Raw genomic sequence first — 14023 nt, 5'->3', positions numbered from 1 at the left:
CTTTTTTTGAACTAATTATGCAATGTTTATGTTTTTTGCAAGTTTATCAGAAATACCCGCAGAAAAACGATATATAGCTTAATGTTTATATGTTTTGAGGGCAGTGGGGATTGATTATATCACTTCTATCTCTCCCCCACCCCTGGATCTGTTTCTAAGGTCAGGGGAATTAAATCCCCTGATCCATATTTATCTGCAGGACCTCTCATGGAACTTTTGAAAAATTGGGCGTATAAATACCCTTTTGGGGCTGGTACCACCCCTCCCCCATTAATATTAAACTATTTATTGCATAATAATCGCTCATTTAAAAGACTGCATATGAAGGCCGTATCCAGGGGGGGGGGTACAGGGTTTAATCCCCCCCCCCTAGAAAAAATAACAAAAAACAAAACAAAAAAAACTCTAAATACATAACAAAAGTACATAAACAAATTTTTGATGAGCTTTTAAAAGTTTTTCGTACCCCCCCCCCCTGAAAAAAACATACTGGTTGCACCCTTGCTGCATATATTTTCAGGGACAAATGTGCCACCGCGCTGTAATATGTTATTTTAATCTGGAAGGTTAGAAAATATGCTTTTTGATAGTTCTAGACAGATTGACTGTCTTAGCAAGATAGTATTTTAATTCTGTTTTGGCTGAAATTGCTATTTTGCGACAAAATTAGCAAACATCAGCCCTTTCGTGTACCACGATCTCTTGTGAACTACAAAAGGGCACTAGAATTTGAATTTTCATTTAATGGGCCAACTCCCGAATCCTTACGACTACTGGTTTAATACGATAATCTCTACGAAAAAAAAAATAAGTAAACACCCATCTGTGATCCGTCTAGATTTCTAACTTTTCTATCTATGAGCCTGAAACCACCGATACAGATTTCTTGGACATGCTAAATCTCATAGTCGAATTTTCGTCAAGACTGCTCATCTTTTGGGAAGGTTGGAAAAATTTTAAGTTGCAATGTAGGTCCCTGATAGCTTTGAAAACCTTCTAATTTTTTGCTCTTTTTGTGTCATATTGAGGGTTATCCTATAGCAGAGGGAAGATGTCCCTCCTCAGACTCCTAGCCTTTTTGTTAAAAATTAGCCTTTGAAAATCACATCTGAAAAAGGTGTAGCCTAAATATTTTTTAGGGTGGGAGGTTTGGATTGCCAAAACTGGCCACATTTCCAAGGTGGCCCCCACCATCCTGCCTTTTTGCAGGTAAGCATATGAATGCAATTTCACATTGAAAATAGTTCTGCAGCAATGGGTAAGCTATTCACACCCGCAAGCTATTAAAAACCTTTCTCCGGTGTTGCCAGCCAGGAAAAAAAGCAAAAAATCACTAGAGTTTATTGATTTTCTGGTTGATTTAGTGATTTTCTTCAATAATCTATTGATTTATGTGCTGATTTAGCGATTTCTTACTTCACGCAATATAAAAAAGTCACTAGAAATAGTGATAAATCACTAAGGGTTGCAACTCTACCTTTCTTACGCAAGGTTAAAAATTTAGCCGGAAGAATGCGCTTTTTGAAGCTTAAGACTGGCAATTCTTCACCTCCCTTCCATTAAAAAGTCTACTGGCCTCCCACCCCCCTCTTATTGGTGTATAACTATACAATTTGTAAAACATTCATTCATACCGTATATACGTTCTACATAATAAACGCTCATTTTGTGTTGACTGAATTCTTGTATATTGTTTTTCGATGGTTCTAAATCAATTGGCTGTCTCAGTATTTTTACTCGTTTTATTTAAAAGTTAGTTCCCTGGTACAAAATGGCAGAAACTGACACTTCTCTGTGGTATTCTCTCCTTGGAAAAGGCTAATTTTAGATTTCTTATTAAAGAATTTCTGGACCGGTTTTCTTTGTTCATAGATTCTATATAATGATCATTAAAAAAAAAAAAAAAAAAAAAATGCGTCCATGACCAACTTCCTGGGAATAAATTTGAAACTGATTTTCGCATGATACGAAGGGAGACGGAGGTTTGGCTCTCAAGAGTTCTTTCTTTCTGAAGGATGTATTTGGACTAAACCTCCAATATAGTTGCTGTTGATGACAGATCTCCTCTTACCGAAATGTGCTTTTTCCAGCTTCTGCTCTATTGTAAGTATAAGTCCAACTATTTCGCCTCTGGTACCACCCTTAGTACTTCTCTTTTAAAGTAAAATATCTTCTTTTCTTGGCTGGACCGATTTTCCATTTTTATTCAATCGATCTTTGATTCTTTCTTCTCTGGTTATTCTCTCACTTAGTATTATGGCACTTGCTCGAGGTGCAATCTCTGTTTGTTGCTTAAAAAGGCATTGGAGCTTTCCATTTTATACCGCCATCTGGTATTCTTTAAACGCTGGTTCAATATGACTCCCCTGGGGATGAAAACATACAAATGGCCACACATCTGCGACCACTCCTTTCAAGGAATTTGTATTTATCTTTAGAGGAAACTGAAACGTCCTATCTTTGATTTTCCGACATGTTGAGTTTGGTATCGAAATTTCTCAACGTGTTTCCCATTTTTATAAAGCCAAGAAAGTTTTCTAACGCAAATAACTTATTTATTTATTCGTATTTTTAAACATAATGAATGCTACATATTTGGAAACAGCATATGAAACAGATTCTTTTAATGAATATACTTATTGTTTTTTTGTTTTTTTTACTTTCGGTCTGTGAGTCTAGTTTACTATTGGCACAGGATGCTCTTGTGACCTTAAGCAGAAACTTGAAGTTGAAAACTGAAACTTGTGCATTTGTAGATCATAATTTTTATGACAGGAGGGGTGGGTTTTTCAGGCCTATCTTTGACTCCCCCTGTGTTCAGCAATGTTAATAAATGTGCATCTTCTCTGTCTTAAAATGTTCAGAAATGTTTAAGGTCTGGTCTAAATGATTTGAGTATCAATGATTAACTGTTAGATCCCCCAAATCAAAGAGACCTTCAGTTCACTGATTATTTTTTATTCTCTTGTAAAATTTATGTTTCGTAACTTAGTCAGTTCAATTACTCTTAAATGGCTGGATAATTTCATATAGGTAACTATTAATTTCAGATTGAGGTGGACATTCCTCGTTGTCATCAATATATTGATCTACTAGCCTCTCCAGTGGCTCATGCAAAGTTTAAGCGGATTTTAAAAGCCTGGGTCGTCAGCCACCCCGAGTATGTCTACTGGCAGGGTTTAGATTCGTTGTGCGCTCCGTTTCTTTTATTGAATTTCAACGATGAAGGTAGAGTACTCGTTTTTAAGCATTTCTAATATGTCACTAGTTTTAGCTTATTACACACTTGCATTCACGTGTTTCATGGTCCAAGCCCCTCCAGGCTGATCATGGCGTCTAATGAAAACTACTGACAAGCTTTAACAATCTTTCCAACAATAAGGTGTCTTGTGTTTAATCTTTAGCCACTGCCGATGTTTGGAAATAAATCCAGAAAGGCGGGGTCAAATAGACCATATCTCAGTGTCCACGGATCTATCACAAGCAAACCAGGTGATATGCAGCGCTTGGTGGATATAACAATTCAAATTAAGAATTCTGGTACGTACGTTGTCTACTGTTTCAGGTCTACTATCTACTGTTACTGTCTACTACCACTCCCCATTAATTTACGAGGGATAGAGAAAATATTGCCGTGGACTCTAGCAAGTTCCAGATTGGTTTAAATGACAGAAAGCTGCGTTTCTCTCTGATCACTTTGTCAATTTATTCAGGGTGGCAGAGGCTTGCATTCAAAGCATTTTTGCGCAGAAGTATTGTCTGGTGTCGTATGTCATACCTGAACCGGTTATTCCATTGATTATTAAACACAAAGAAGAAAGTCATAAAGGTCCATTAATGTGAGGTATATAATTTGATTTTGGACTTACGTAAGACAACATTAGCACACTGTGGTGAAATGCGCTGTAAATAACAACAAAAATAATAGTAATAAAGCTCTTATAATATACCAACTGACTAAATGAAATTGGGGTTATCAAGATCCTTACTAAATCTGACTGCTAAATTCTGATCCTGAATACATCATCAATACTGAAAATTTGACACTAAAGAAAAGTATCTTTAACAATGCTCCTCAATTAAGGAATAATAGCGCCATCAAAGCTAACCAAAAACTGAACAGTAGTGCTACCTACTCTATTATCATCTCTTGTTAAAAGTAAAAAGGACAGACAATACAACAGTCAAACTGAAGTGTCAGTAAAACAAAAGTCTTGATATTTGCCGACTCATGCTTTGTTACAAGAAGTCTAGGTAGGCCATTGAGAGCTCCCTCGCACCTTTACATGAATCCAAAAGCATAACCTTCAAGATTCAAAATATATTCTCCTCTATCAAGTCTTGTGTCCTAGTAACATCATTTAAATATTGCAGCTTTCCCTCAGTACTGCTCAACGTAAAAATAAACTTACGAGATACCGGTTGCACCAATAGATTTTTCCCAAAGTACACGAAGCAGTTGAATATAATATGTGAAGTAAATTATCATGCCGATATTAAGAATAAAACTGAGTTTAAACTATATCAAGATAGTCTGGCTACTATCTTGAGAATCTTTTCATAGCAGTGTTCTTTTTTTTGTTTTGTTTTTTCTGTTACATTCATTTTATATTCAAGTCTTGTAAGTTTCTCTTAGCCTCTGCTCAACACTGTAAAATGAAAAGCAAAAGAAAGTGAGGGAGAATAGACAAGCTGAAACAGAGTAAGGAATAAAAAGTATAATAATAATACCATTGAATTTCGCTAAAGGCATGTGTTTTAAAGGATTTGGCGCCATCAAAAAGGAGATCCTAAGTAAAGAGGGCCAAGGACTGGACTAGTATGCTGACCAAAATTCAGTACTAGTTTATCATCCGGTGCCATGAACAAATCGGTCTTAAATTAGAAGTGGTGACTTTGTAAAATTACATTTTTTTATTGGACCTTTAACTTTTGCCTCGGCTTTTCTTTTTTCATTATGAAAGATATATCGTCGAATCTTTGTTTCTTTTACTTGTTCAGGTGGTGGGACAAAAACGTCTTTTTTTGCCTTGGCTTATCTTCTGTCATTATGAAAGACATATCATCGAACTTTATTTCTTTTAATTCTTCACGTGGCGGGACAAAAACTTCTTTTTCTTCCAATGATGTATGTAGTCAAGGTTTTTGATTTTACAAGGTATGGAAGGTCTTACAAGGTTTACAAGGTATCGCTATCATTTTCAATTTTGACTTTTTATTCTCGCTGTCCAGGTTGATTTTCCTTGATTATATCTTTATCAGCTCTTCATTATCATTTTTGACTCCCTCATTTGTTCGGTGTCGCATGTCTACTAACCGCGCGGGTCTTTGCTCTTCATTTCCATTTTTAAAACGCTCTAATTGTGGTTTTCACATATCTTCGAACCGCCCGTGTCTTTGCTCTTCACTTTCATTTTCGACACGTTTTTGGAGTTTGATTACTGTAGACAATTTAGCAATGACCTTTGCTTTAGCTGTCCGTATTGGCGTTGTCACAATTGATGGTCCAGGTTGTCAAATTTCACATCTTATCATGTTTGATAGTTCATGTGTTGGTTCCAAAGAATCATCATTTATAGTAACTGCAAATTTTCGTTTTTGGGCCTTCCAACAGACATCATATTATATAAATAACTGTTACGTTGGAAACTCAACTATCTTATTTATTCTATGAATGACATCATATAAGAAAAAACTTCTATGAAGCTATATATGATGCCATAAGAAATGCTCATATGATGTACTAACATAGAACAAAAAACTTTCAAATGGAGAAATCCATTTATTTAGATAGTGAAAAAACAGGTACAAAAGTCCAGATATTTCGGTCACATATACAGCGACCGTCTTCAGTAGAAATGTTTCAGTAGACCTGTTTTTTCACTGTCTAAATAGATGGATTTATCCCCTTTTGAAAGTTTATTTGTTCGTCTTAGAACGGCATTGTGGTCTAAGAAAACAACACCTAATTTAAATGTGTTACGTCGAAAATATGTTGTATATATGGGTAAATGAGACCAACCCAGTAAACAACTAAAAACTAAACAATTGGTTTACAATTAGATGACACAGAAGGCTTTGCCAACCTTAATGGAATTTTCTTCTACGTTTGTGCAAGATCAAAGACGAAAATTTACATGAAGAATTCTGATTAAATTGTGTCATTAAACTTTCTCTCTGACAACAATCTAGTGAATAATCCGGAAGTTCATTATTTTATGAATGACCCAAAAAATTATTTATTTTGTTGCATATAAATACGCTAGTTTCAATTTTATTATTTTAGTATTTCTACTGAAGACGGTCGCTGTGTATGTGATCGAATTTATCTGGACTTTTGTACCGGTTTTTTCACTGTCTAAATAAATGGATTTATCCCCATTTGAAAGTTTATTTGTTCGTTTTAGAACGGCAGTGTGGTCTGAGAAAACAACACATAGTGCTAACATAGCACATGACGCCATTTGCAAATTCCAAAATTAAAACTCTTAACGATTTGTCTCAGACTTCTGACCTATCTAGATCATTTTTTTATGCGAGAATATCCCCAGATACCAATTTTCTCGACAAAATATGGAGCCGTTTTCGAGAACATACATACATACATCCACAATTATTGTATAATTCAGTAGACTTGATCAGACCGATCTTTTTATCACTAGCTAAAGACCCTTAGGTCCAGGTCTCTTTTGTGGGGACTGGAGAAAAAATATATCCCCTCCACCCAAATTGTATCGGATGGACAGCCTGATGTTGTTGGTTTATGTGAGACGTTTTTGGATTCTGGCAATGAAATGCTATTGGATATCCATGGTTACAAAATGGAACATATAAACCACTGCAAGATGGCTAAAGGAGATCTTGCCATATATATATATCTTGCAATTTGCATTATTGCTTGCGTGATTCATTTATATGTTCATTTATATGTTTCATTTATATGTTCCTGGCCTCCCCCAGGCCATTCAGCGTGTCCCCAGGTGGCGATAGGGGAACGTCCTATAGATATGAACGGTACTACTATAGGAAGCACGGACCAAGGGGGGGACCTCGTCCCTGGGGGTCCATTATATGACCTGGGATACCCTCACCCGGGGTCATAAATACAGGCGGAAGAGGAAGAAGGCCCCTCAAATGTACACTCAAAAAGGCCCACTGGTTTGTCCACAAGTCCCATGGGTTGGAAACCTTCTCCCAGTAATGGGTTAAATTGCTTGGTGATGCAGAACACCATCGCGGGAGGATCCTCTATAGGAGGACAACTGTGGCAGGGCGTAAGATCAAGATCTATGGACAACGGCCTCTGCAAACGGCTGCCTCGACCTTTTCGGGGTACCTGCAAGACTGGGGACCTTGCGGTCAACTCTATTCCCACTCGAGGAGTGGCGCCCCTCGAGGAAATTATAGCCTAGTAAACGACACAGCATTCGCACGGGATTCTGACTAATGGACCATTTTTCTGGGCTTGGTATGTTTTGATGGGCGTCTTTGGGCTGAAAAACCTCTTCCTAGCTAATTTATCTATTATGGGTTGCCTCCCCGTAGCAGCAAAATATTTGTAGGCATGAATATATTATGAGTCGGAGGTAATAGGCTTGAGACTGTGTGTGTAGGATTTCAACTCTTGTTAATAGGAGAGCATCACCAAGTGCTGAAAACCATGTTGTAACAAAGATGGGCCCAGGAATCCACAAAGCCTCGATTCAAGGAGGTCCCAGGGACTTCTTTCTGTCCGGTTCTAAGACGGCTTTAGCACTTTAGTGTAGACTTAGGAAGATATGTGATCCCCTATCTACACTGTTATCCGGTATCATCGCTTTTCCTGAGGCGAAAATAATTTCAATGATTTAAAGAACATGAAAATTGGAACTTGGAATGTTGCGACATTAAAAAATGACTATCGTATCGACATTTTGACTGACGAATTCAGACAATTCGAACTGGATTTATTAGGAATTTCAGAAACCCATATCCCAGGGGTAGGAAGCATGAAATTAGGTGATATAGAATTTGCTTACTTAGGCAGGAAGGATGGGGTACATAGACAGGGAGAAGGGCTCATGATGAATAAGGAAGCTGCTAAGTCTTATTTAGCTGAGAAGGTATTAATAATCGAAAAATGCTAATTGCTCATTTTATGACTAAAAAGTTCAGGGTATCAGTTATAGTAGTATACGCCCCTGTAGAACCAACTGACGGAGATACTAGTGACTCAGATGAATTTTGCTTAGAGTTACAGGAGCAAATAGACAGGGTCCCAGGTAGAAATTATAATGTTATTACTGGGATATTTTAACGCCTAGGTTGGTAGAAATAGGGATAAATGGTATCCTAGCCTAGGTAAATTTGGTGTAGGAAAAGAAAACAGTAATGGATACAGACTTTTGCAATTTTGTAGGTATAGCAATCTAGTTATAACCAATACGGTGTTTGGTCATAAAATGGCTCATAAGCTAACATGGTATTCACGTGATGGTAAGACAGCAAACGTTATTGATTATGTTATAGTAAACCAAAGACTGGCAGGATTAGTACAAGATACTAGGGTATATAGGAGTGCTGTTATTGATGTTAAAAGTAAAGATCATCATCTAGTAGAGTCAAGGGTTAATTTAAAGCCGACATTTTAGAAGGGTAACTACCTTCCGGGAAGTTATGATGTTGGTAGACACCAGGACGAGAATTTGAGGGAGACTTTCCAAGAACAGATGAATACTAAACTTGAGAGTTTAAAATTTGATAATGTGGAAGATGTTTGGAATCATTTTAGAAAAATAATTTGTGAAGTTGCTGAAGGTGTATTAGGGAAGAAAGCTAGAACTGCAGCTAAGAATATTAGTGAAAAAGCTTTATGTTTAATAGAAAGGAGAAAGGACTTGTACAAGAATTATCTGAGTGATAGATCGTATGAAAACTAAAGAAATGTAAAGAAAGTGGAGAAAGCTTTTAGACTGAATACTTTTTAGACTGAGAGATGTTGTAGACAATGTTATAAGAGGAGAACAGTATGGTTTGAGAAAAGATACAGAATGTGTTGACTAAATTTTTACTCTTAGACTAAAATTGTAAAATGCCTGAGTTTTCAAACAACATTGGTCTTCAGTTTTATATATTATGAACAAGCTTTTGATTCTGTAGATAGAAGAGTTTTAGCAAAGGTTTTATCCTTGTATGGTATACCAGACAATTACATTAAAGTGATTAGTGCTATGTACGAGAATAACACTGCTGCGGTTAAGGTAGGAAATAAGGTTAGCAGCTGGTTTTGTATTAAATTAGGAGTTAAGCAGGGTTGTGTTCTATCCCCCTTTATATGGATTATTTTTATGGACTTTGTTTTAAGGAGCACAGGAAAGGCAATGGGAGACCACGGAATCAAATGGGGAGGAAAAAGTCTCCTGGACCTGGATTATGCTCATGATTTAAGCATCCTAAATGAAAGTGTGAGCAAAATGAAGTTTTAGAGGTTTTGCGAGTTCAGGGTGCTAGAATTGGTTTGAAAATTAAAGTTAGGAAGACTAAGTCACTAAGGCTAGGAATAAGTGAAGATGAAAAGGTGACTTTGGGTAATGAAAAGATTGATCAGGTGGGCAGCTTCGCTTACCTTAGTAGTATTATTAGTAAAGATGGTGGGCGCAGTGAAGATGTTAAATATAGAATAGCCAAGGCTCAGGTTTTTTTTTTCACAGTTAAAAAAAGTCTAGAAGAATAGGAAGATAAGTCTGCAAATCAGGATTAGAATATTAGAAGCAACAGTGATGACAGTGATCAAATATGGCTCTCAAGCAAAGGTACTCCAAAGAAAGTATGGCTATTGTCCAGATGTTTTCCAAAGTACTTTCTTAAGGATTTTTTTAGGTAAACGGTTGATTGACAGTAAGTCAAATAATAAGCTATACTAAAAATGTGGTTCAGCACCGTTCTCTAGGGCTATAATGAAAGTAAAAGTGGGGTGATTAGGGCACGTTGTGTGGATGAAGAATGACAGATTGCCGAAGATTGCTCTTTTTGGCCAACCGTCTTGGGCTAAAAGGAAAGCAGGTCGCCCCGTCGGGGATGGGAGGACGTTATAAAAAAAGTTCTAATGGAAATTGGAGCGTTGTCGGTGGGCATAAAAAGAGAGGCTTTGAACAGATAGGGGTGGAGGAAAAGTGTGCGTAGCTGTATTTGCCTCAGGTAACTTGATGCTGCGATTAGTTATTAGTAGATATATGTATATTTGCATATATATATATATATATATATATATATATATATATATATATATATATATATATATATATATATATATATATATATATATATATATATATATATATATATATATTTATATATATTTTTATATATATATATATATATATATATATATATATATATATATATATATATATCAAAAATATTTTTAGTAGTCTTTCATTTTCGTTACAAACATGTTCTATTAAACTACGTAACTGAACTAACAGCTTTACTTTTCATGGGAAAACAGCGAACACTTGGTATGACATCATACCACTGTTAACACCTATCGAAAATAAGAAGATTGGAACGAACACCTCAAACATAGTAACAAATAAAACGAGTTAAAATAGAAAAAAAATAGAGCACGAGAACAAAGCAGCACAGCGAGGAAGGAAAGAGTAAAGGGACGCTCCAGAAAGAACGCAGGAAAAGATACAGGATTGAGCTGAAACTTCCAAAAAATGTCTATTTTGGGGAATGAGTTACTTTTATGAAGGGGAAATTTTGTGGTTGGCGGAAGGGGACAAATTTTCTTCTCGGTTCTCACGAAAGAGTGTAAGCTTTCGTTCTTTGTACCTGCCCTCAGACAGGCTCTTTGACTAGTTACGTAGAATAAACAACAGTACCTCAAGAAAAGTGAAGAAGTGTGACTGATTTTCGTCAATACAGAAAAAGGTGAATTTTTACAAGACAAAATTGCATAGTCTTTAAAATATATTCCAGCTGATCTTTGGAACGCCTTTGCGCTGCCTCTGATGGGCCACTTCCGTATTTAGAAACAAATATGTTACCGTGAGGGATTGTACCTCTGAAACTAAGGATTTCAAACTATAGGTCTTTGATTACTCTCAATAATAACCTATGTTAGAATTTTCATCAATAGTATTTTGGTCCTTATCGACCTTAAATTGTTTTTTTGGCCCACAAAATAGCAGAAAACGTCACTTTGCTGCGACGAGATATCTTATAATGCTTGAAAGGGCACTAAAACTTTCAATCTCATTCGAATGAGCCTCTTTCAACATTCTAGGACTATTGGTTCGAGTGTATCAACCCTAGAAAAAAAGTAAACAAATGAACGCTCACCTCTGATCTTCCTTCTCAGAGAAAATACAAAAATGAGTTTTCTTTAATAGTTTTTTTTTTAATTCTCTGAAAAAAAGATCCTCTGATATTCTGCATTTGATTGTGTAATTTTTAAATCGCTCCCGGTTTCGGGACTTATACCCCCCCCCCCCTACCATTGGGAATCACCATCAAAATTCAAATCTTTTGTTGAATATATGTTGTCAAAATATGGAGTTTTTTGCTACTATTGGCAAAAATGGCTCCTTAATCATAGTTTATTACTATAATATTTTTGAACAGCTCTGTCTGTAAGCAAGAATCTTGGTTTGTACAAGATTTTTTTTTTTTTAACATTTGTAAAGATAGATAATTGCTCTGGAAACCGCGTTATTAACAAGAACCGTTAATGCAAAAACTTACAACAATATATTCAAAAGAATAAAATTTTATTGCAAAATGAATAACCCAGCTAGAGTGAATTAGCGAATAATGTCATAATTGAACCTGAAACCGAAATTTACGCAAGGAAAGTTGGAAATGACACAATATATGACAAAATGTTTATTTATTTTGATGCTGCATAAACAGTAATTTTTTTAAATAGATATTAAATTGGAAAAAGTCTAGTGACTTAACTGTCAGTACAAAATATTAGAAGAAAAAAAGCCATGACAAAGAACACTTGTGTAAGTTCTACATTCAAGAATGTTCTACAAGGAAGAAATGCGCGTTTTAGGGGGAGGGCGCGAGATTTGACATAAAACAGTAAACTATACGCTCTTGACGAGAAAATCATAATAATGTTGAGGGTTAAAGAAAGGGCCATCGTAATTGTCTGATAGTGCCCCTGGATTTTTCATTATGCTATCAAAAGATTTAATATGTCGATCAAATTACAAAAGAGTGAACAAAGCTTTATTAAACTTCGGTAATTATAAAAAAAACTTGAAAACAAAACTAATTCAAAAATTAAACTAAACAAAAATGTATTCTATGAAGAACCAGTCGATGACAGGCGAATAAGGATTTAACCTATGAAAATTTGCTTCTCTGTAAAATTTGTATTAATAGAGGATATGATCTTTCAATACCAATCGTTCTTTTTTAGCCCTTGCATATGCATCCCTTTCTGCTTTTATACCGAAATACCTGAATGGCTTTTTCTTGAAGGACAATTCGAACGTCATGCAGGAATATTTGACAAAATTTTCTCAGCTTTTAGCATTTCACGATCCGCTGCTTAGCGTCCACCTGGCAGAGGTACGTTTTGTCCCCGAACTGTATGCGATACCCTGGTTCCTGACAATGTTTGCCCGTGAGTATTTCCACTTTCTCTTTTTTAGTCTGTGATGCTTAAAATCTCTCCGAACAAAATATTGTCACCTATTCAGTTTTTCAGTCTTTACTTTCATATCTGGAAAACCGTTAAAGACAACTACTAAGACTGTTCTGGAGTCAAGAACTTGGTTAAATGAAATTTCGCAAGTATACCCTCCCTCTCTCTCACCTTCTCCTCTCTCCTCTTACTCCTCTCCCTCTTCTCTCTCTTGCTTATCTTTCTCTTCTCGGTCTTCCTTCTCCTCTTTTCTTCTCTTTCTCTTCGATCTATCACGTCTTTCTCTCTGTTTGTTTATTTATATCTTTCTTTAATGCTTTTTCTACTTTTCTTTCTGTTTCTCGTCAACTGAAGCTGTCAGGAAATTTTGTGGGAGGTAACTAAGGCAGAACTTCCAAATAGGCTAGGATGGAGGTGGAGTGTTTACAAGCCTGTCGATGTCAGGCGGCTTACTGCCGCTACGACTTCAAGGAAGTGTAAGGAAACCGCACGCTACAAGGAGGAACTGACGAATTGCTGCCCACCTCACATTACCCACCGAAAACTAAGCCAGACCAAAGTCTCATGCGCAATAGATAACACCACCATACAATTGTAATTTAGGCTAGAGGAACTCATTTCAAAGGAGTATTAAGAAAAACAATAGCACCTAGAAAATCAAAATTATTTTATAGTTTACCCCAAGCTACAAAACGAGTGACGCTTTTACCTATCTTAGGCAGAGTATTCCTTGCAGTGTTATCGATAGTTAGGAGATTGAAGTCCGATGATACGTAGAGCAATCAGAGACAAGAGATAAACTAGTTCTTGGTTCTGCAGAATTTTGTAATTTTCAATTTGTTTCGGGATAGATAAACTGGATCAAGGTTCAGGCCTCAAAGGGCCATAGCCTCCAGACCCCAAACGGCTGAACTTGCAGAGTCCTTCTGCTGACCCTGATCCCACGCCAGGATTTGGAATTTCCACGCCAGGACTCGAAACAATGTCCTGAAGGACATAAGATTGCCATTTCAGTATGCCATCCATCCAGATGAGGTAGGGTAGGGTTGCGGTAGGGTCGGTACACCAGGACGTGTCCTCCAGTTTGAAATCTGTCCCGGTTGTTCTGGTTGATCCACAAAAGTCCCGGTATTTCAGTTGCCACGTATAACGCGTGCACAGTGCAGGCCGGTAAGGAAGCGCAGTGTGGAAGCACCCTGCCACCCACGCACGCCCAACGGCCGACTTCTACCCGCTTGCTACCGCCTGCCAGTCAGTCACGTGCAATACTGCCTGCGTTTATGTGGTTTTGTTTATTTTTGTGCATAAACTGACCAATTGAATCGATGGCGTTTGATAGGAATATAGGAAATGCTGTTCAAAAGGCTAAAACGCAAATGC

The 14023-nt window shown here is 36.8% G+C and overlaps 1 protein-coding gene across 3 annotated transcripts in view; it reads left to right on the top strand.

Annotated features, from left to right (window-relative positions):
• Positions 1–14023, top strand: part of LOC148945149 (TBC domain-containing protein kinase-like protein) — an 85400-nt gene that overhangs the window by 47225 nt on the left and 24152 nt on the right. For all 3 annotated transcript variants that reach the window (XM_089099164.1, XM_089099165.1, XM_089099166.1), the window contains exons 8-9: positions 3051–3228; positions 12416–12622. In XM_089099164.1, coding sequence (XP_088955290.1) covers positions 3051–3228; positions 12416–12622 — 385 coding nt within the window. The remainder of the gene's footprint in view (positions 1–3050; positions 3229–12415; positions 12623–14023) is intronic.

This window comes from Artemia sp. Qi Xiang Cuo, chromosome 13 (genome assembly GCF_049724085.1).
Source record: "Artemia sp. Qi Xiang Cuo chromosome 13, ASM4972408v1, whole genome shotgun sequence".
NCBI classification, from domain to species: Eukaryota; Metazoa; Arthropoda; class Branchiopoda; order Anostraca; family Artemiidae; genus Artemia; species Artemia sp. Qi Xiang Cuo.
This window is presented reverse-complemented; position numbering and strand designations above follow the sequence as displayed.